Genomic DNA, 22190 nt, shown 5'->3' with positions numbered 1-22190 from the left:
GCTATAGATTATTAATTACATGAGGTTTAGGCCTTAGTTCATTACTTTCATTTTTATTCATATTTTATACATAAAATATGGAATTTTAAATCCACAAAGTAAAGCAGGTCATCAAAATCCTATCGTCCAGATTGTGGTAACTGGTAGTCAATTTGGTGGCCAACTGGAGAGAACACTTCAAGGAAGATTGTTTGATAGCTGTATGATACAGGCCGTATCTCTCTTTGGGGAGAAAAATGTGTTGACACACATCTGAAAGACATGACTGTTTCTACCTGAATAGAAATAAGATGCGAAGACTTCTTATAGACCAGCTTTTACCTTCTGTAATTTCAAAAGTGTTGTATCTGCAAGAGTAATTATCTCCTGAGGAGAAAAATGGAGAGAAGCATCAGTTATAACTACTCTGTTTTATTAATAAACTTTGAGAACAACTGATTATTTCCTTTATATTATATCGACCAGGGATGGGGAACATCTGGCCTGCAGGTCAGATCTGGTCAGCTGAGGACTCTCTTTCCCAGCTGCCCCTGCCTGCATGGCTTATGCCGGTCTCCATGGAGACCCGAGCCTCAGCTACACCGTGCAGGGGGCTGCCCCGGAGCTGCTGGGATCTTGTGGCAGGGGCAGTTTGCTCTGAAGCCAGGGCAGAGCTGTGATCATGGCTCTGCCCTGGCTCCAGCCAAGCTGTTGCTGCTGTAAGGAGCCAGGGCAGAGCCACAATCCCCTGCATGCGTGCCCCTGCCCACAGTGTGCAGACTACAAACAGTAGCTCTGTCATCTGCCCTGGCTCTGGACCAAACTGCCCCCACCACAAGATTGCAGCAGCTCCGGGGCAGCCCCCTGTGCTGCTCTGCTGCACGCACTGCCATCCTGGCTAAGGCTCAGCAGGGGTGGCTGGGAAATGGAGTCCCCAGCTAACCGGTGGCCCGGAGGTTCCCCATCCCTGATATACACTTATAAGAGCCTGGATTGTCCATCCCTATAAAATTAGTGTGGGCACTAGAACCATAAATTCTATAAGCAAACATGAAAACTAACTTTGTAGTCCTTACTCTTGTAATTAATTTGCTAGTCAGGAAGAGCAATAATTACTGGTGAAACTAAAGAGAAGTGACTTTGTATAAATGTGGTGACTAGCCTGTCCAGCAAACATTCCAGGAAAAGAAGAAAGAAAATTACATCTACAAATATCGTAGGGCCAGGGGCTATGTTGGTTTTCACTATTTTATCTAAAAGAAAAATTTGAAGTGTGGATGTGTAGTAAGAAACCTTTAGGGAGGAAATAGCAATATTAACATTTTAACTGAAGCCCATATGTAGCTCTTGTTGAAACAACTGGTAATTTATTTGCAATATAGTTGCTATTTGAATGTCTTGAAAGAATGCTTCAGGAAACCAAGCTCACACAACAGTGCATTTTTAATGAATGAGATAAGAGATTGACAATCCCCACCCTGTCTGCTCTGTAGTGTACTTATACCTTATATTTTAGTCTATTTTTATATTCAATATTTAATAAATATATTCAGATTAATGCTGGGTAAAACTCGTCTAAAGTCAAACCTCACCTGATGTGAGAGCAATTAAAGCATGAGTTTGTTGGAAAAGCCATGGTTTCCACTTGCTAATTTTTTGGTACGAGTACAAATATTCAGAGAGACAGCATCCCTCTGAAACAATCCTTCATGCTGACAGTCCATACTTAGCCCTTGAACCTGATAAAATCTTGCACTTCATCTTCCTCTGGGTGAAATGAATGACTCTAGGCAGTCCAGAGCCAGGAAACAGGACCATTTGTACAAAGGGCAGATTGAGGATGCACCCCTGTTACAACAAAATGTGTGTTGTATTTTAACACATACCATACTGGATGTATACTTCATTTTCATTTCAGTCAGCATCTCTTCCATGTTCTGGGAGATCATCTCTGGCACTATGTGATCTGCAATGAAAAGGAACAAGGCAATTCAATTCGGAGAGAAGGAGAAAGGTTTTATATAGGATCTAGACTTTTGTATTCCAGCACTTAAAAATTGTCCAGCTCTACTGTGTGTACAACTGTGGTGAATGACCTGGACAACAGCTATTCCTACAGCCCAGATATGGCATTACTATACTTTTGCAATATTACTTAACCTGAATTTGAAAACCTATTTCAGGTTTCCTACAACAGAGGATTGCTTTTTACCCAATATTCTCCCTGGAATCAGCAAACTATAATTTCCCAGTCACTGCTCGTGAGCTCATCTGCAGTGCAGAGGTTTTCTCTGTTGCCTTAATCATTTTATGCACTGTGGAACAAAAATGACTGGCCAGAGAAGAGTAAAATTATCAAGGCCTTACCATACTGAACCATCTCATTTATCAGCAGGCATATATTTTCCACCACTTCTGGATCATCATAGTGAAAGTGGTAGGCATCTTTGATCAGGATTATTCCACTACCCTTTGAATCTGTTATTACAAATCTGAAAGCAGATAACTCTGGAAGAAAGAGAGAGACAAGTGCTGCTAGCTTCTCTGAGCTTTGCTATTTGTTTTCCTAACAATTTTGTTTTTCCTTCCTGTCTGAGTAGGAAGCATAGATGACCTTAACAACAACATAGCTAACATGCCAATAACATTCTCCTTGTAAGTGAACTTCTGAAAGTCTTAGCCCAATGGTGCCTGTTCTGTCTGCGCACTGAAAAGCTATTTTGAAGCACCATCAGATAGTGAATAAAAGACTGAACAAGCAACTGACATTGTACAGGAGGACAAAACTGCTCTTTGTGTGTCCCATGTTCTTTGATCATTTATTATTCACCTTTAGCACATTATTTTTTTATATACTTGATACAAACCCATTGTAATTAACAGAGGGAAGGAAATAGTTTAAGCACTTCAAAAATTTATAATACTGTCCCTCATCCCCTTACTGATCCATCTACCAGTTCCTTCAAACACTCATGGCTGCTTATAGACATGTAAAAATGCTTTACCAGAAGAAGCAACACATTAGTTTGACCTGATTCTGCAGCATCTGTAAAGATTGGGCGCTTCAGTGAGGCTTTTTGGTGCTTTCATCTAAAGCTGAGTCAATCATCTATTAGATAGAAATGCCAAAAAAGCCCCGTCAAAGCACTTGATCTATACAGACGCTGCAGAGCTGGGTCAAACTATTGCACTGCCTCTTCTGGGCATGTGCTGAGTTTGGCGCAGGAGTGCACCAAGTTTAAAGCAAATTTTTTTCACATCGGCAAGCAGCCCATGTGTCTTGTTCTTGAGAATAAACAGGTAATGAATGCAGTCTTTCTGTCTGACTGCTTTTCACACAGAGTTGGAAAGAAAAGACTGCTCCAGGAGGACAGATGCAACTCCCAACCCTAATAGGAACCCTCAATCTATTCAGTGATGTCTGTCGCTGATGCCACCTGCTGTGGTTAAAAAAAAAAGCTTCCTTAAGTCTTACCAGACATCCTTAGAAGGCTTGCTAATGCCAGGCAGGCATTCTTCACCAGCACAGGGCGTTCCAGGTTCATCCTGAGAGCATCCAGCAGAAGCTCAGTTGTTGGTTCATATTCATTTTCAGTTAAGCAACCTGAAGAGGAGAAAAATATCCATGACTCTTTTCTGCTTTGGCCTCATGCTTCTAAAAGGATTCCTTTACTATACCCCAACAACAAACAAACTCTGGCAAGCCTACTGTACTTTAATATAAACTAATAGAAAGTCCAAGCATCATGAATGGTCCAAGGACTTAAGACTGTTCTGAAGCATCTACTCTGTGAGGATCTAGGTTCAGTTTCTCATCTCAGCCTTTCACTTCATGAACCAGCAGGAGTGGCGAGCTGGAAAAGCTTCACATACTCTATTTGTAGGTGCCTGGGGAGAAGAGGAGTGTGTACATTGCTTAGGCATTGTTTTAACTTGGGCTAGAAGGATGATGGGCAGGCACTGGGCTTTAATGGTGCAAGAAATGGAAAATGGGTAGGGCTCCTGTATAAGCATGAACAGACAACAGTAGGAGAAAAACGCAGCAAGGCTGATTTAATCCAGGCAGCATCTACAGGGGAGCATGAGTGCAGGGTTCGTACTCCGACAATGGCCCTCCGAAGGTATATACATAGTGACAGCGAGAAGATACTTTTCTTTATAGCTTGAAACTTCCTTCCCAAGGTGTGGTTAGCACATATTAACAATAGCTTTTTTCCCTGCAATGCATTCCACAGCACTAATGCAGTATTTGCAGGGGTTTACATAGATGGAGCTATAGCAAAAATAGAATTCTTCCATCATTAGAAAAACAAACATAGAGGTAAAATTTTGATCTATATAGGTTCTTCTATCATACTCAAAACCACAGTATCCAATAGTTAATTTAGTTAAACTAGCTCAGTAGTATTAAAAATGCATTAAACTTCATTAGAAAGAGAAAAGCTAGGGCATGTAAAGTTAGGAGTTATAATTTTAACTGTGTTGCTATCTGTAGAGCCAGCTAAAGTACAGCAGGTTGTATAGTATTCACTTGGAGAACTGAGTCATCCCTAACATTCATTATAATGAATGGTAAAGTATCTGCAGTGTGTGCTTCTGCAAAAATGGCAAAGCTCACCATGAAGTGACAGTACCCAGAGGGCAGAGCAAGCTGACTCAACCACCTCCTCATTCTGATGGTGTACTTGGAGGACTGCAGAGATTATTTGGACAGCATTTTTCAGCAATGTTCGCTCTACCTTAGTCTCTGAAATTACAAGAAAATATGGTTACAAGAAAATATGGTTACATCAAATACACTCTGTTTAATATTACATAGTGCAAACAGACTAAATCACAAACAAATCCTCGGTGTTTAAAAGGTACCGAGAAAGGAGGTTTACGGCATTCAACACCACTGTTTAAATAAGCCCTGTAATATATGGTTTATTTTAAAATATTCCAGATTCCTACCATTACCTGTTTTTTTTACATTAAAAAAAATAACCTTGCATTATTTCAGCTGCTTCCATTTCCTAGGGCTTTGCAATTATATCATGACATACAAACTAGTATATGCTGTACTGGCTCTGTCTAACCTTCCAGGATAGAACCTAGCATACAGGAAATCATACCAGTAGATCACACAGGAGAATACATAGTTGAACCTGCAGGAAAAATTTCAATAGGCAGGAATTGGTCAATACTGCCAAATGGTCAAAGCCTCATATTTTCCTTTCACTGAAAAGGTTTCACCTCCGACACCACCATAGTGCCCTATGGCACTAATTCAGTACCAGCACCATGAAAATTCTGCTGATCGGTGTTCACTGGCTATGTCTTTCTGCTGCAACTACCATTTTTTTCTGAGTTTTTAGATTGTGAGATATGACAAGCCTATAAAACAGAATAGCCATGTCACCATCCAGGTCAAACTGCCCCTCTATGAACACTCACCAGGCTGTTGGGTTTGCATCTGGCACAATGGGTTCACATGTTTTTATGCCCCTCTTAGCCTCATGGCTCTGGCAGTCTCTCCTTTGGTCTCCCAGGCACAATAAGCACAGACAATTATCCTTTCACAGAAATGGGGCCTCATTATCCAGCTGCTGTAGTCCCACAAGGCCAGGGCTAATCTAGTAAGGCATCTAAAATCCCAATAATTTAAGCAAATCCTTCCCCCCCCCCCCCGAGTACCACCATGAAGGCACTTGGATTCAAGTTTCTCCCTCCAGGGCCTCATGACTTGAAACACAAAGGGTGTATTTGCACTGCAGACCAGAGTACAGTATAGATATGCCTGAACTAGATTTAAATGAACAGACTTGTGCACCAGATGAAGTCTAGCCATGATGGCACAGAGCTCCAGACACCTTCTCGGATGAACTGTGGCTTAATTACCAGACTTCTTGGGCCAACTGGTTTTGTAAGTCAGGCCACCTCCTCAGTCAAGGGGACTTCTGTTTGAAGAGAAGATAGACTTTGCTGACCCTCTAGCTCTCCCAGGTGTAAGAATTCCTTCTAAGCCTTACAGTGTAATATGGAAACCACAGAAAAAATGTACTATCAAAATGCTCGCAGAACAAAATGGAAACTGCAGTTTAGTATACAAAAATAGGCATGCACACTCATTTACAAGCATGGTTAAAGGCTGTTTCCAGAAGAGACTGTCATAAAAAAAGTCAGGACACAATGTAGAAGCATTAGAAAGCTACTTATTTAAAATATCATCATCGCCCTACCAAAGTCACCATAAGATTTGCATATTGCACCCTTACTACAACCAAAAGTACTGAGAAGTTTATATTGTTCTCCAAACTATGCTATTCCACAGCTCACTCGGCAATGAAGTCTCTAAAGCTATTCCAGCAAAGCACTCTACAGCACATGTTCTCCAAAACCCCACTGTCCCCAAATACAGAAATGATTCACCCATAACTACAAGAAAACTGTAATGTTCTACTTGCCATTTGAAGCCAAGCTCCAGAGAACTCCCGAACAAGAGGCACAGATTTTTTCATTATGAAGAAAATTGCTTGTAATAGTCAGGACATCCGAGATGACTCCAGCTTTCCTCAGTTTTTCTGCAGTGATTTCTAATAAGCAGAGAAAATGCTTAATTTCTCTCTGTGGTTCTTGCTACTGGCACCATTACCCAACAAAATTAAGAGGAGTAACAAGATACGCTTCAAACAAAGGAGTAACAAGATACAATCAAAGGCAGAATGAAACAAAGTGAATAGAAAGAACTGGATTATTAATAACAACCACACACAGAGCTTGTAAAAATAGTCTTTTCATAAACTATTTGAATGAACTTATCTCTTGCCATTACAGTTTTGAGCTTTACAAGAAAATAAAATAAAAGTAATTGAGAGCACAGTAATTGCTACCATTCAAATAGCTGTGGCTATAGCACATTAACACTTAATTTGTTTTTCAAAATGACCTCCCAAGTCAAAAGTGCCTCAAGTCCTATATAGGCACTTTTATGTTTTTATAAATTGAAATTAAATACTTAACACTTTAAGACAGTTTCAAATCTCTTTACTAATGAAACACTTCCTTAAATCTTTACAAGAAGCAGCTAGGTAGTATCCTGAGTTGATTAGGTACCATAAAGATGTAAAAATAATAATATTAATATTTTAATTGCTCCACAATTCAAAAAGGATGTGGAGAAGCTTGAGAGAGTGCAGAGGAGAGCCATGCGCATGATCAGAGGTCAGGAAAACAGACCTTATGATAAGAGGCTGAGAGCTATGGGACTCTTCAGCCTGGAAAAGCGCAGGCTCAGGGGTGATCTGGTGGCCACCTCTAAGTTTATCCTGCTCTCCAGGATCTGGGGGAACGTTTGTTCATCAAAGCGCCCCAAGGGATGCCAAGGTCGAACGGTCATAAACTCCTCCAAGACCGTTTCAGGCTGGACATAAGGAAGAACTTCTTTACTGTCCGAGCCCCCAAGGTCTGCAACAGCCTGCCACTGGAGGAGGTTCAAGCACCTACTCTGAACGCCTTCAAGAGAAATTTGGATGTTTATCTTGCTGGGATCCTATGACCCCTGCTGACTTCCTGCCCCTGGGGCAGGGGGCTGGACTCAATGATCTTCCAAGGTCCCTTCCAGCCCTAATGTCTATGAAATCTATGAAATACTTGGTCTTGGAAAAAACTAATACAAATGAATACAATGCATAAACTTGACCATGGAGAAATTAAATAACTTGTCTGGTCCCCAAGAGCCTAAAGCAGAACCACAAGGGCAAACAAGATTCTATGCCATAATTTTCCCAAGTGTTACTATCTGCATGAGTTAATAAGAGTTACTAGTTATCCAATCAAGGCTGAAAAAAAAATCTTTAGTACATCCAGCCCCCAACAACATCAAGATGTACGCTCATGCTCCATGACACATTACAAATAAAATTGGCAAACTAATGCCCCTGAATGGAAACATAACTTGTTCCATGCAGCAATATTTCTAAACCAAATAATAGAGGTATCCACTATCTATCTAATCCAAGTGCAATAAATGTGGAAAATGAGACCATGCCTATCTAAAAGGACAAGGTGACCCACCACTGATCGAAATCATCATCAGTAATGTGCAAACCAAGGAGAGCAGCTCTTCATTTTCTGAATATGTTCTCATTGTCTTTAACAGAGAGTTGATTACATCCTCATCAACTACCACCTCCACATCCAGGTTCTGTTCTAGTGCTGTCAAAAATAAAACAACAATCAACACGAGCAGGCTGCAGATGTTTTTACTGAAATCTAATATTCCTGTCCTCCCCACAGCTTTGACATGAAGCAAGCAACGTTTCTCAAATTAACAGAGTCTTGTATTGTAATTCTCTTTCCTACAATCATATGTCATTTATGTCTAAGTTTTAGTCTCAATTTCCCAAAATAAACGCAGGAAATAATATCATGAAATGAAGAAAGGAACCTAAGTTAAGTGAAAAAGAGGGACGATTCCTGATGACATCATTTTTGCCCAGGAGACTTGATTTCTTTCAGATCTTCAAAATATGCATTACTCCTCCAGTAAAAATGAAACTTCATTAGATAGCAACCTACATTCACACCCTACAAACTGTGAAGCTAAGGCATAGACAACAACACCATGGCAAACATAAAAACTGCCAGGAGCTCACATATTCAATTTCCCGTTTTGTAGCACACTGCATTTGTATGCCCTGAACATTTAACCTTGTCACAGAATCATGTCACTTGTTTATAAACCCTAGTAACTCTGCAAAAGGAAATACAAAACAACCCTGATATTCTTCGTAAGTTGGTATTACTTAATATCTATAAGATCAGAGACACTAAGGGTGCGTCCAGACAAGCGTGGATGTCTGTTTCCCCAGGAACAAGTGGCAGTGGTGCACCTTGCACTGTTGCTAGTTGTCCCCTGGGAATGCCTGTGCCACACGGCGTGCTTTGGCATGGGCAGGTTACCCCAGGTGGGGTAGGTAAGGCTGAGGCCAGCACTGGGCTGGCCCCAGCAGCCTTACCTGGGGCCTCCTGGGGCTACAGCGATGGCGATTCTGCCACGTAAAGCCTGGCCAGCAGCCACAGCACAACTCTGGGCAGCCCAGCTCCACTTTTAAGTGGCGCGTGCTGCCTGTGCACGAGCCGCTCCACTTTTTTTATACAGGGGTAAAAAAGCCCGCAAAAAGAAAAGTGGAGCAGTGCACACATGCCCAGCGCTCCCCTGCAGTGCTTAGAACATCTAAATGCGTGTTATGTGGCACCGCAGATGTGTTTGTGGCGCCACATACCACACAGCTGCACTCATCTGGAAGCGGCCTAAATGAACAAGAGAAATTCATTTATTCCAATTCCATCAATATGAAACTCCACAAAATTAGAGTCCTCACTGAAGAGATTCACTTATCTAAATTACCTTCTGATCACTCAACTGTGGTCCTCCTTCCTTCTGATTTTTTTATTATTATAAGCTCTCAAAATCAGGTTGGCATTCAGGGTATGTGACACAGGAAACCTTCCAGGGTGCCCAATTTCTAGGGCTAATTCCTGCCAGGCTGCCTCCTCCAGAATAATTTAGAGAGCTGCAGGAAAAACTCTGCTAAGATCACTGCAGGAAAGCTTTGGGAGGCCAGGAGCTGTGGCACTAGTTTAGTTCTAATCAGGTCTGGTGTCTGGCCCTTCCTCACCAACCTACACAGCTTTAAGGTATCTTGAAAAACTCGGGACACAAAGGGCTCTTACACTGGTTCACTACACCTGGTCTACATTCACACAGCCCATTTAAAGCCACATGAACGTAACCCAGGAGCAAAGTGCATAGGCGTTCACCAGTTCCAGGAGCAGCACAGAGAAAACCCATTAAGTTGATCTAAAAATAACTTTTGTACGTACCCAAAAGCCCCAGTGCCAGCCCTGATCCAAGCTTGAGAATGCAAGATCCTCTTATAGTTGGCTAAATTCCCAACATAACTATAAATATACCTCTTAGAAATTATCAATTTTATTATTTCTGTCTTGTTCACTACATGTGATGTTGCAAGATGCCCAACATTTCATATGAAATCCCACTACTGTACCTTGGCCAACAACATCAAGCAGTAATCTGCAGCCATCTAATTGTAGCTCGAGAGAATCTATGTGAGTCCTCATTGCAGAAGTGACAGGTCTTGTAAGTCTGAGCAGATATCCTAAGGCTGTGGGGAAAGGAATCATCAGAGTCAATATTCATTAACACTATCAACTCTGCTGAACTCTATAGTTCCTAACAGTAATACTACATGGGATTCCTAGTTTCAGGACAGGTCTACTCCACTAGGCATGACGTGGTACAGCAGAGATGAGCGAACAATGTTCTAAATCTGAAATGAAAGGTACGGGGACCAAAATAAAAGCAATAGACATTGAGGCCTATCATCTCTACAACAGTACCTCTGTACTGAAGAGGAACTGCTCTAAAATGCCCATTTGTCCAAATTACAGATAGGTATCAGGTTCCTAGCAAGCTGCAAGCCCATACTGGTTGGCCATATTGTGAGCGATGTGTGCTGAATGCTGATACGGGAGGGATCATAAACTATTTCTCAGAATCTGTGGGGGAGATTACTTGAGTAGTTCTCCAAGATCCAGCAAGTCTTTGAGCAGTCAACTAATCAAAAGAAGTAATTCATCCACAAAACTTGATGATAAAAGGAACTCACACGACCTCTTGGGACCTATTCTAAGCATGCTCACAGATATAAGGATCTGCTTAAACCATGGTACAAAAGTTTCAACCTAGCAAATATCCACAATTGGATATGTGGGGTTCCTATCACTGATAGAAGACTCTGCTAAGAAGCCAAGCACACATATTCACACTATTACTGATAACATAATAACTCAGAAAACACCCTTTTCAGTTCAGCTATTTAACAAGAATTCAGAGTTGTCAGGAAATAATCTTCTTTCCCCTTAATGCTTTCAGCCTAGTCTCAGCACATCAAATCACTACATTACAAGACTAACCAGACTATAAGCATTTTTAACACTGAAAGTCAATGTCAGCGCTAAACATGAGATTCAGCTGAAATCAGAGTACCATATAGTGAAATTTGTCAAACTCTAAGTGCTCCTGAAGGACTAGTTCAATAGCACAACTCAAATAAGACATAATGTTGGGAACAACTATATAACTTTCCCCACAGCTTTCCCAAAATACTAGGATTTCACTCTGCAACACCCCTTACAGTTCTAGTCCTGTGAGTCATCAGATCTCTGAAATACATGCATCTTGTCTACTCCACCAGCACTGCTGTCAACTCACCCAGTTACTGACTTAAACCACCCACCTGAAACACCTCAGAGGTCTGCCAAAGTACTTTAGTCCTGTTCTACAATGCCTCTGCTATTTCAAACCAAGCTTTTCCCAAAGGACAATTACTAATTGGAACAATTTGTGGGTCATTTCAGCATGCACACACATGGAAAACAGGATGACATCAATTCTACTCATCTTCATTTGTAGCCAAGGGCAGAATTTACTTTTTTCTGTATTCCCAAAGTGCTAGCAATGACCGAGAACGCAATAAAATAAAGCACTGAAGTACTGAACCTTACCACTTTCATTTTCTAGTAAGCTGGTGATGTGCTTTATTGCTTTTGCTTGAGCCTCCTCTATGTCATGGTAAGTCTGCATAAATTCTGCATGAAACAAAACATTTCTGCTAAATCATTTTATATAAGAATTTACAGAAAATATTCATAATTTTGCTGTATCGCTATTCTCCTCCAGCCCTATGAATTCACATAAAAGAAATCCAGCTTGAGATTCAGTTGAAGAAAAAAAAAAAGAAGGTGCAAGACATTTTTTTAAGTTGCTAGATGTTACTCCATCTCACTTGCAATTGCATATGTATGGACATACGCAGCAAAAATGAACAAGATTTCTCCTCTTGCCTTATGCAAATGGTATTACCTGTTTTTAGGAAATTGTAGCAATGTCTAAAATTGCAATGGACTTCAAAGGCTTTACGCACTCCTGTAATCTTACACAGAGAAACTTTTCAGAATTGAAGCTAATTCCATCTCTACCCTTGACAGACATCATGAACCAAATCCTCTGGTTTTAGATGTAAAATGTTTCTCCCCCAGAGGTTTTAAAAGTCTCCAACCGTTATAGAACTGCCAAAAATTAGAAAACAGCTGTATTTTGTTATGCAACCTGGCATCCCTCTAAAAGTTGCAAGTATTCTGCATTTTTTTCAGAGTGAAATGTATGTTAGGTCAACCTTAATTCAGAAGCAGTCACAAACCATTGCCACCCTGGAAATTCTCTAAATTCTTAAGTGTAAGTTTTAAAAAGCATTCCAATGTAAAATGGTATTTAAAATGTAATCTAAAGAGATTTAAATACAATTATTTAACAAGAGATAGGAGTTTTTCTTCATATAATAAAGCATTTTGACTGAGTATCTTTAACAGTTAATATAATCAGAGTTAAGGCTCTCAAGAACTTCCTTCAGGAAAATCTCCAAAACTCTAGCACACATTCTTTTATGTCCATTTTAGACTTTGCATTAGCTAAGAGCTAGAAACCTTAGAAGATTACAGAACACATAGCACAGGTTTTGGTTGAACATGTTGTGAAATCACTTTTCTAGTATAATGGCTATGCATTAATTCATTTCTGTATAATACATTCTAAATGGAAATAAGCACCCAAGAAACAAATGCCATTATCTCAATGGCAACTTATTTTCTTTCTTACTTAGAGCACTTTCAATTCCTCCTTCAATGAGCACATCTACTATTTCTGGGGGCAAATGTTTTTCCTGCTTCAATAAAGGTGAACCAGCAAGAGTCAGACATTCCACAATACAGGGACTATCAATCAGATCCCTAGGGCAACAGGAGAGAGAGAAAAAAAGTCAGGAAAGTTAACTCTGTTAAGTTACGCAAAAAAAAGGATTCTACAGGTGTTAGTGTACATGGTTATACGAGCAGAAATGTCATTAGTGGTTAAGATAGGGTTACGATGGTCTGGATTCCTAAATTTTGCTCTTACCTTTCACTAATTTCTCGACCTTGAACAAGTCAGTTAAATTTTAGCCTTCAATTTGGGCATCCTAAAGATGTACTACTGAGTTATTTTGTGGGGGTGCATTGAGGCTTTAAGTAGTTTGTCAAGATCTTTGAGAGTCTTCTATAAAAATAAAACTGTGCTTCATGTTGACATTTTCCACAGTAAACCCCACTCGCCTAAAAGCTACCTATTGCTTGGTATCATCGTTCTATAATATAACTGTCCAACAAAAAATTCTATTTACTCTGACCAGAGAGCCTGCAGTTAGTGTCCACTAGAACACCCATTTCACAGATGGGGACGCTCAGGCAATGACAAGTCATGTCTTCTTACAGCAAGATATCACAGCAAGTCAGCTACAGAGGCCAAGTGAGAGCACAGGAGCTAAGGTTCAGGCCCCTTGTTCTGAATGCTAAGGAACAGTCCCACTTAGAGAAGAAAGAAAAAAACCAAGACAGAATGGAGCAAGGTAAAAATGGCCAGAACTCACTTTGCTGTGGGTCTCATACTGGGCTGAATCTTCAGCATCATAAGTAAAACAGGGCACAAAGGCAAATAACTTTTATCCCTGTTCTGCGTTAACGTCAGAACCTTCCCAAGACTGCTGGTGTCCTGTCTAATCTCCTTCAGTAATGACATTATCTCTCCTGCCTGCAAAGAACAGAACACTGGTAAATCTTGCATATATTCACTGTATCAATCTCTTTAAGAAGTGGGGCAGGGAAAGGGAACCAGCACTTAAAATCCATAATGAAATGTTCAACATACTCTCGGTATTACATACTTTCAGAAAGAAGCAGGTCATCATGTCAAGTAGAATAGAACCTAGAGACCAGATGTCAGACTTCTCACTAAAGGAGAAACAGAGTGCTTCTGGGGCCATCCAGGATTTACTGTCAGGATCTGCTGAAATAAGTGCCATACTGGTAATGTTGTTGACACTGAATAAACATAGCTTTGTTTGCCTGTGTGTGAGCTGTAGGCAGCAGTTTCACATCTAAGAACAATTTAGAAAGATTCAGCGGGGAATCAGATTTTACTGATAATATGCCGTAGTCAGATCCTGGAGAACGTATGTCATGAGTGGTAGTACTGTTCTTTTCAGAATCTTCTATCTGTTAAACTAACTTGACAATACATTTATAAGACAATCTGTAACAGAGCTAGCTAGTGACTCACAAAATGGTTAACATCTTTTTTCCTCTTCAGCTGTGATGGTAGTTTGTGAGACATGGGCATTTTTCTCTGACACCCATGAAATTCATTTTGTATGTACCACAAAACTGCCATCAGATAGTTAGGTTTTTTAATCACATTTTAAGTCAATGATCTGAATCTAAGTACTTTAAAAACTCATTGCCAATTTTTATACGCAGTCTACTTCAAACCGTTGGTTTGATCTTTTGTAAAGATTTTACTCATTGCCAAGAAAAAAAAAAAAAGACATAATGGATGGGGAAATCAGTCTCTAACTGATTTTTAAAGGAATAATTAAAAACTGCTAACCACAGCTGAATCTTGTTAAAAAGAAAACCTAGTAAAATATTAAAAATGTAACAGCTACCTTCTTCTACTCTTATCTTCCATTTCACTTCATCAGTCATAAGTGTTTCTACACTGAAATCACAAAGCATGAAGGACGCTTCACCAGTTAAAAGGATGTTAGAAGGTTTGAGGTTTCTGCAACACAGAACTGTTTTTATCAACCTGCTAAATCAAAGTGTAATGATGCTTAGCTACAGGCTCCTTTTTCACATAAAAAGATGTGTTTTGTTTCTAAACTGCACATTATAATGAAGCAATACATTTAAATTTCCCTTATTTTACTATGAAATGCTTCCAATAATCCATGTAGAAAGCTCCAACTTCATCTGAACCTATTAAAACTAAAACTATTCCTACTATAAATTAATTTTGACATCTGATTTATCTGCATCTCCCCACCATGCCATCAAAACACGCCATCTTTGGCTGCTTAAGTGAGTACCTGTGCTGAAATGATAGCTCAGCTGCAAAGAGGCAAGGTCCAAACAGTCAGAGAGGCTGGAATCACTACTCACCTGTGAAAAATATTTTGTTTGTGTATATAAAACAAAGCATCCACCATCTGTCCCAGGAACTTCGAAATCACCTATCAGGAGGAATATACAAAGAATAACTACTGGTACATAGAAAAATGAGACCCATCTTAATACATCAGGGCTTTTTTGTATGATACAGGCTGCAGTTCAGCAGGACATGTTACTCTCCCCTTCTACAGTATCCTTCATATAATAACTGTTACAAACTTATAAGCAACTAACACACACCTCCCCTATGATTCAGGCAAGTATTATTATCCTAATTTTTCACAGAGGTAAACTAAGACAAGAAAAGGCTGAATAGCTCAAGAGCACAAAAGCATATAAAAGTACTAAGTATATTATTGTCATTACATAATGACTCAGTGGCATATCTGGAAACAGACTTCAGTGCTCTTAACCTCTGGTCTTCAGCTTAAAGTAATAGATGCTGTGCTCAGAAGTCTCTGGTGACTGGCAAAGGACAGAGGCTACCAAAAGAAAGTCAAGGCACTGAGAGATTCGTTTGTCTCCATCAGATACTTCCTCTAATTTTTTACCGTATGTTCCATTTTCTTTAACTTCTGCCTGTTTGCTTTGATGAGAGATGAAAGGTCTCCGTGGTCCAAGTATTGCGTCACCAGACAAAGAAACAAAGACGAAATCTGCAACAGGGATTGAGCACAGATTATTTTATCTAGTTGTTTGCAGGGTGAGGACATAGCCAATAAGAAATAAGTGTCAGCAACTGGCCACGCAAATGGATCTGGTGCTCACCCATTCAAGTACGTTGTCTCCCACAGATGAGTCAATATTTAGTTTGACTATTTAAGTAAAGAGAATCCACTCACACAAGACCTACCTAAGTGTCTATATTTGAAACTACAGGAGACAACTGCACTGAAACAAATCCCACTGAAATCAACAGGATTTTTGTTTGAGTTAGCAAAGTAGAGTCAGGTCCAGTAAGAAATAGTTCTTGGCTACTGGTTCCCTATGGGCTTGTTTTTAAAGAGTTCTATATGGCCATGCATATAAGGGAACAGAAACAGTCTGAAAACAAATATCCGCTGCGCAGGTTAAGACATAAGGAGCGACGAGTGCATTCAGAAGCACAAACTCTGAGATCAAGCCCAACCATCCCATACCTTGCTGCCCCACTGCTGGATTCCAAAGCATACCTAAATAGCTTTGTAGCTTGTTTAACTTAACTTCAGAGAAGCAGGCTCTACTATAGGTCCAACAGTCATATAACCCACTGCCTACTGTCCCATACTAATAAGGGAAAACTTGCAAAACTTAGTTGCAAACAAGAACTAAAATGCCTGTGGTTACAGAAACAGCAGCATGCTTCACTCTAATAAATACCATTTCTTTCTCACCTTATTATCCCATGAAATAAACAATTCTTTGTAAGCACAGATGTTTGCATGCTGAAGTTTCAGCAGGTCCGTTGCCTGTTGGAAAAATTGCAAAGAGAGATGACTGTCACTGAGTAACAGTTTGTATGCTTCTTTCAACTGGATAAAAAGTATACCTTTCAAAATTCAAAGCACAAAGAGCAGATTCCTGACTTCTGTTCATCTTAACCCTCTGACAATAGCAGCCACAACCAAATCTTTTCTCCTTTTAAGTTCTACCTCATATTTCTTACTGAAGAAATTACCAAATGAAATACTTACAGGATGCTCTGATCTGAATATAACTTTGCAAAAATGGCATTGGAGGTTTCCATGTATCCTATCCCAATAAAGAAGTTTACAAGTAAAAGTACTGCTTCATATTTTTGAGCCCTGCAAATTCATCCTTGAATCTGAAAGTCACACTAGGTTGTTCAGGTACACCCACCATCTCCAGAAACCTTGATAAAAGTGTGTGCCAGAGGTGTAATTAACCTGCAAATGAGGTGCCCGAATCTCTAAATCTGGCCTCCAGGTAAAACCTCGAGGTAAAGGTCCAGAAACTTGAAACTCACTCAGTGATTCAGTTGGTGAGGTGTGAGCAGGAACACAATTCAGCTCACTCTCCCATAACTGTGTTAGGGGCTCTGCAGAACTAACAGGAGTAAAAAAGTATGGAAAACATACAACCACATGATAAGGCAAGAAAATGCCATTTCTGCAGTTACTTTCTGATGAAAACCACACAGTAACTGACTTAAAACATTCCCACACATTTGGAGTGGCAGGTGCTACGCAGAGTGAACCCTGTCTCTCACATTACACTATTCAGTGGGGGATGTCTTTTCTGTTGCAACACTAAATGTGATATGTAATTCTTCTAATGTAATTATTCTGTATTGGTTAATGATTAAGTATGCACGCGCAAAGCAGGCACCATAAGAAAGAATGGCCTGTCAAGTCGCATCAGGCTGTTTCTAGATCCGTAGGCATACGAAAAACCCCACAACATTAAAATAACCTATACCAACTAGACGTGGAGTCTTCAGTAACAAACAGAAGTATAAATAGATGGATCTCGGTCCTTCAGACCCAACACCAAACAGATGGGCTTTGTATGGTGTCCTGGAGGCAAATAAATGCGGGCTCTGAACTAATGGCCTACCGCTGAGAACAGCCGACCACTTGAACCTACATGTTCAAATACTGCTCTTGTTAATCAGGGAGTAGGGGCTGAACTCAGTCACCACAGCCTTTGAGGTCAGAGAACCTACCACAGGGGCGGGCAAACGGGCTGGACTGGGCCCGTGGTGGACTCCGTTTCCCAGTAGCCCCTGCCTGCATCGCTGCAGCCAGTTTCCTGGAGACCCCAAGAACAGCGGAGCCATGACAGCACAGGCCAGGGTTTCCATGGAGACCAGCCCCAGCCATGCTGGCAGGGCCCACAGATGGGCAGGGAGCTGCTCTGGGGCTGGGATCTTGCAGCAGTGACAATGTAGTCCAGAGCTGGGGCAGAGTTGCGATCTACTGCCCACATGCTGGGATATTTAGGCAGTGGATCGTGGCTCTGCCCCAGCTCTGGACCACGCTGTCACCGCTCCAAGACCCCAGCCCCAAAGCAGCCCCCACCCAGCTGTGCGCCCTGCCAGCACGGCTGGGGCTGGCCTCCATGGAAACCCTGGCCCTGCACTGTCACCAACTGCAGCAACATGGGCAGGGGCTGCTGGGAAATGGAGTCCGACCACTGTCCAGATCTGCCATTTTGCCCGCCCCTGGACTACCAGGTAGTCACGGCCCAAATCACGATAGGTCAGTCTACATCAGTGGTCACCAACCGATGGATCTCAACCCACTGGTAGATCCCAGAGCCTCTTGGAGTCGATCCGAGGCTGGGGTGGGGGGCTGAGTGCCCGCGTGCCTGCACGTGCGCGCCCCAGCCCAGCATGTCAGTCCCTGGGGGAGGGAAGGGGCTACACTGAGGCCTCCTGTGGTGAGGGACAGTGCCGCAGAGGCAGGAGCAGGGGTGGGGTCGAGTGGGGCCCCGGCTGATTGGGACTTACCTGCTGCGGAGGCGCACCCCCAAATAAGTTTTTCTCCCTCTGCCTTGATCTGCCTCCCCTCCGTCCCTCTCCATAGACTTACCTGCCGGGCAGGGGGGGAGGGAGGGAGGGAGGGAGGGAGGTGGCAGCAGCTTGGGTTGCTTTGAAATGCCGCAGGTGATCTCCTACTTAAAAAGGTTGGAGACGGCTGCCCTGCACGCTGCTGGTAGAGGGTCTGCCTGTTCGAAATAAGACTCTGCTCTTTCCGAACGAAGCGGGCAAAGGAAGGCTGCGCCCCTACCTCCGCCAGGGCCCGGCCGGCTTGGTGTTCGTCCACGCACTCCACCTGCGGCAGACACGGGCAGGGCTGGGAGCCGGGCGCCGCGGTCGGCAGCCCGAACCGCATCCCGGCGGCACTCGCTCCACGCGTGGGGGCAGCTTTCAGATGAGGAACGCGGCGCTCGCAGCCCCGCGACGCGATCCGTCCCAGCGGAAGAGGGGGACGGCCTGTGTGGACACCCCCGCAGGGCAGCGGCCTCCCCCCAACCTGCCCCGGCTGGCACGAGCCCCCAGGCACACTGCCGGGCCCGGATGGGCTGGAGGCCTCCTGCATGGGCATGACCCCCCGGGCATGCTCGACCCCCCTGGACACGCTTGACTCCCCCCGGACACACTTGACCCCCTCAAACGTGCTAGACCCCCTCAGACACCCTTGACCCCCTGGACACACTCGACCCCCCCAGACGCACTCGACCCTCTGGACACACTTGACCCCCTCAGACGTGCTCGACCCCCTCGGACACCCTTGACCCCCTGGACACGCTTGACCCCCCCGGACATGCTCGACCCCCCCGGATACACACAACCCCCTGGACACACTCGACCCCCCCCCCCCCAGACACCCTTGACCCCCTGGACACGCTTGACCCCCCCGGACATGCTCGACCCCCCTGGATACACACAACCCCCTGGACACACTCGACCCCCCCCAGACACACTCGACCCCCCCGGACATGCTTGACCCCCCCAGACACACTCGACCCCCCCGGACATGCTTGACCCCCCAGACACACTTGACCCCCTGGACACACTCAACCCCCCCCAGACACACACACACCTGTTTGAGGAGTAAGTTGCGGGCGCCGCCGCCCCCCCGCCGCCGCACGAGCAGCGCCCCCGGCCGCAGCCGCGACAAGACCTGGGGGGCCGAGCCGCACCGACCGTCACCGCCGCCCCGCGCACCCCCGGGCACCCCCGGGACACCCCCCGCCCCGCCCCGGCCCGCCCCGCCCCGGCCCTCGCCTCGTAGCGCTCCATGGCGGCCCCTCCGCGCCGGGCCGTTGTGGCGGCGACACGGACCCGCCTCCCGCCGGGGCGCGCGCGGGCCGGGCCGGGCCGGGCCGGGCGGGACCACCCGGGTTGCCCGCGGCCCCTTAGAGAAACGCACCCAACTCCCAGCACAGCAGTGAGGTTTCCTCTACAGAGCACACACCCGACAATGACACCGGTCACGGAGCACCCCCAGAAATCCCACATAATCCTGCATCAACGGCAGAGATCCACTGACAGAATCTCCCACGAAATGTATCCCACGGTCGTGGGTACGTCCCGGCGTGGCGAGGGACGTAACATCATGGTTAAAAATGTTAAGTCATTACAAATCCATCTGGACTCCTGTCACCCTGCTCCGGGGGGCAGGCGGCCGCGGCGTCTCCGTACGGTGTAACGTCTGTGTATAAACTTTCTTTCACAGGGTCCGATTTTGGTCTTTGCGCTGAGCTTCTCCATACGTAGCGACGGGCACTGAGACAGCTGATGGAAGAGTATTAATTTGACCAAAATAACCCATTGTAAACGCTACCCAAGGACTACGCCTCCTCCATGATCTGCGCTTATTTGGGAGTTTCTGCCCTTGCGTTGATTTGCCGTTTTATTGCGCGCACCAAACCCATCTGCTTCATTCTCCTCTCCACACCCTCTTGTACGCTGCGTTTCATACAAAATGTTTTCCTTTAAAAACAGACCCCCCAAAACCCACCACCACCAAAATATTATAGCACGTAAAGGGAGGGGAAACGTCTAAACGACGTGGAAGGGAAGCGATTCCCCAAATACCGAGGGTCGCTTTGTCAACGCCCTCTTAAACAACGTGACATTGCTGACAAACGTGCAAAAAGCACGAGCTCAGGGACAAACAAAACCGATGCGTAATAACTGCACGGCTCCAGGAGTCGGATTTTTGCCGGGGGTGATTTCTCAGCTCCGAAGCAAGCCGTTGTTTGGGCCTCAAGATGGTGAGAACCGGGTGTCTACGTGGACAGGTATGTATGAGCACGTTCGAGCGCCTAGCGTGCGAGCCAGACCTGATCCGCCGGTCTTGCGCCATGCTGGGATAGGTGGGAGGCTGATCCCAGCCTCCTCTGCATCATTCGGAGCAAAAACCTGTGTGCAAATCGATGTGCGACGTGGTGTGAAACCGCTTGCCTTTCCTGAACTGCCCCAAGACCAGACGTTATTTTTGCAGGCTGTTACACGGTGGCTGTGTTAGCCCGTAGACGGCTGTTCGGTGCATTTGTAGCTGTGAGTTCGAACCATGGATCTGTTGGATGAGCTGCTCCTGACGGAGCCCCGAATATTTATGACGTGCAGTCTTCAATCAGAGAGACTCTGGGAAGCCCTTCGGACATTACAGGAATATGCAAGAGCTCAGGATACGGAAGAAGTGCACAGGGCAGAGTAGCGAGACGTGGAGAAAGCTGCAATTGCTGCCCTCTCCTTATGAATATGTCAGCATTTCAACTCGCATGGCCCGATGGGTTCATATTGATTGATTTGCAGGTGATTAGCAGTGGCTGCCGAACCTCTGCACGGGGAAGCAAACCTTCAGAGACCTCTGAGAAGCCTGCCTCACCCCTCTGCTGCTGAATATACAGTGGAGGGAGCTTATATTATAGGTACAGGAGTGACTTCCTACCACTAGCTGGGAACTGGCTGCCCATAATCTCTGATGAATTTGGTGCTGGCAAGTCAACAGCTGGGCCCCTCTTGGTGGAGGTCGTTTCCCTGTGGGCTGTCAGCATCGGTTTCTGAAATAATAGCTGTGCTGTGGTGAGACCACTGATGCCACACACAATCTCAGTGTAAAACATCCTTTCTTGCAGCCTTCATCTTTGCAAACCTGCTAACCCCTGCTAATGTGGCCTTCTTGCGTAAATCTGAACTGGGCTCAAAAACAGGCATACAATAGGTGTTGATCAGCATACGCCTGGATTTAGAAAAATAGACTGGGAAGGGAGAAAAGGGCAGCTTGGTTTTACAGCACGGATAACTTCAGGGAGTGCACTGTACTTTCCCATGCTGATTTCATGAAGGCAGCATTGCCAGATGTTGAAAAGCTGCAAAGAAATCAGGAGATCGGCTTAGAAATCATAAGATGTAAAGAGGCAAACAGTACATGTGGGGGACTTTTTCGGTGCCTTCCGGTAGGTCACATTTTCAATGTTTTATCTGTAATGTTTAAGACTAGAAATTGCCTCCCTTAAAAAAATAAATAAATAAAAACCAGAACGAAAGCAAGCTGCAATTTTCTCCTAATGATGTGTTTCCAGAAACTGAAAGAACAAAAATCACCAAATCTTGTGTATCTTTCAGCAAAATCCAGTGGGTTGCCAGTGCT

General features: G+C 43.9%; 1 protein-coding gene and 1 long non-coding RNA gene across 12 annotated transcripts; one reads left to right on the top strand and one right to left on the bottom strand.

Moving 5' to 3' along the window:
- Nucleotides 1-33: 33 nt before the first annotated feature.
- Nucleotides 34-19880, bottom strand: STKLD1 (serine/threonine kinase like domain containing 1). 11 transcript variants are annotated; one of them, XM_059715640.1, is made up of 19 exons: nt 19817-19880; nt 19632-19712; nt 18816-18860; nt 16458-16532; nt 15636-15740; nt 15076-15146; nt 14580-14695; nt 13800-13921; nt 13506-13666; nt 12701-12831; nt 11551-11634; nt 10032-10148; nt 8035-8175; nt 6426-6554; nt 4598-4726; nt 3455-3583; nt 2347-2487; nt 1866-1945; nt 34-366 (listed from the first exon to the last, which is right to left on the bottom strand). In XM_059715640.1, exons 1-19 carry the CDS (start codon nt 19829-19831, stop codon nt 304-306), a joined length of 1935 nt encoding a protein of 644 aa, XP_059571623.1. In that variant the 5' UTR covers nt 19832-19880; the 3' UTR covers nt 34-303. The 11 variants fall into 11 exon arrangements, 10 of the variants coding, with proteins under 10 accessions (XP_059571623.1, XP_019331217.2, XP_019331218.2 ...); XM_019475672.2 differs by lacking the exons at nt 19632-19712; nt 19817-19880 and having other exon boundaries at nt 18816-19148; XM_019475673.2 differs by lacking the exons at nt 19632-19712; nt 19817-19880 and having other exon boundaries at nt 13800-13918; nt 18816-19148.
- A 20-nt stretch (nt 19881-19900) lies between these two features.
- On the top strand, nt 19901-22086 carry LOC109286534 (uncharacterized). The gene is made up of 2 exons (XR_002094604.2): nt 19901-20835; nt 21039-22086. It is a non-coding gene; the product is annotated as an uncharacterized LOC109286534 (long non-coding RNA).
- Nucleotides 22087-22190: the final 104 nt, after the last annotated feature.

Source organism: Alligator mississippiensis, chromosome 12 (genome assembly GCF_030867095.1).
Source record: "Alligator mississippiensis isolate rAllMis1 chromosome 12, rAllMis1, whole genome shotgun sequence".
In the NCBI taxonomy this organism is placed as follows: Eukaryota; Metazoa; Chordata; order Crocodylia; family Alligatoridae; genus Alligator; species Alligator mississippiensis.
Note: the sequence above shows the minus strand (reverse complement) of the source record. Positions and strands in the feature narration are given on the sequence as shown.

Excerpts from the sequence above, each read along its gene's own strand:
- STKLD1 (XM_019475672.2), bottom strand. The coding sequence starts at position 19,133 with ATGCCCATGCAGGAGGCCTCCAGCCCATCCGGGCCCGGCAGTGTGCCT. Across the intron at positions 16,533-18,815 it reads CCGGCCGGGCCCTGGCGGAG|GCAACGGACCTGCTGAAACT; the intron begins GTAGGGGCGCAG and ends TTTTTCCAACAG. Across the intron at positions 11,635-12,700 it reads AGGAATTGAAAGTGCTCTAA|AATTTATGCAGACTTACCAT; the intron begins GTAAGAAAGAAA and ends TGTTTCATGCAG.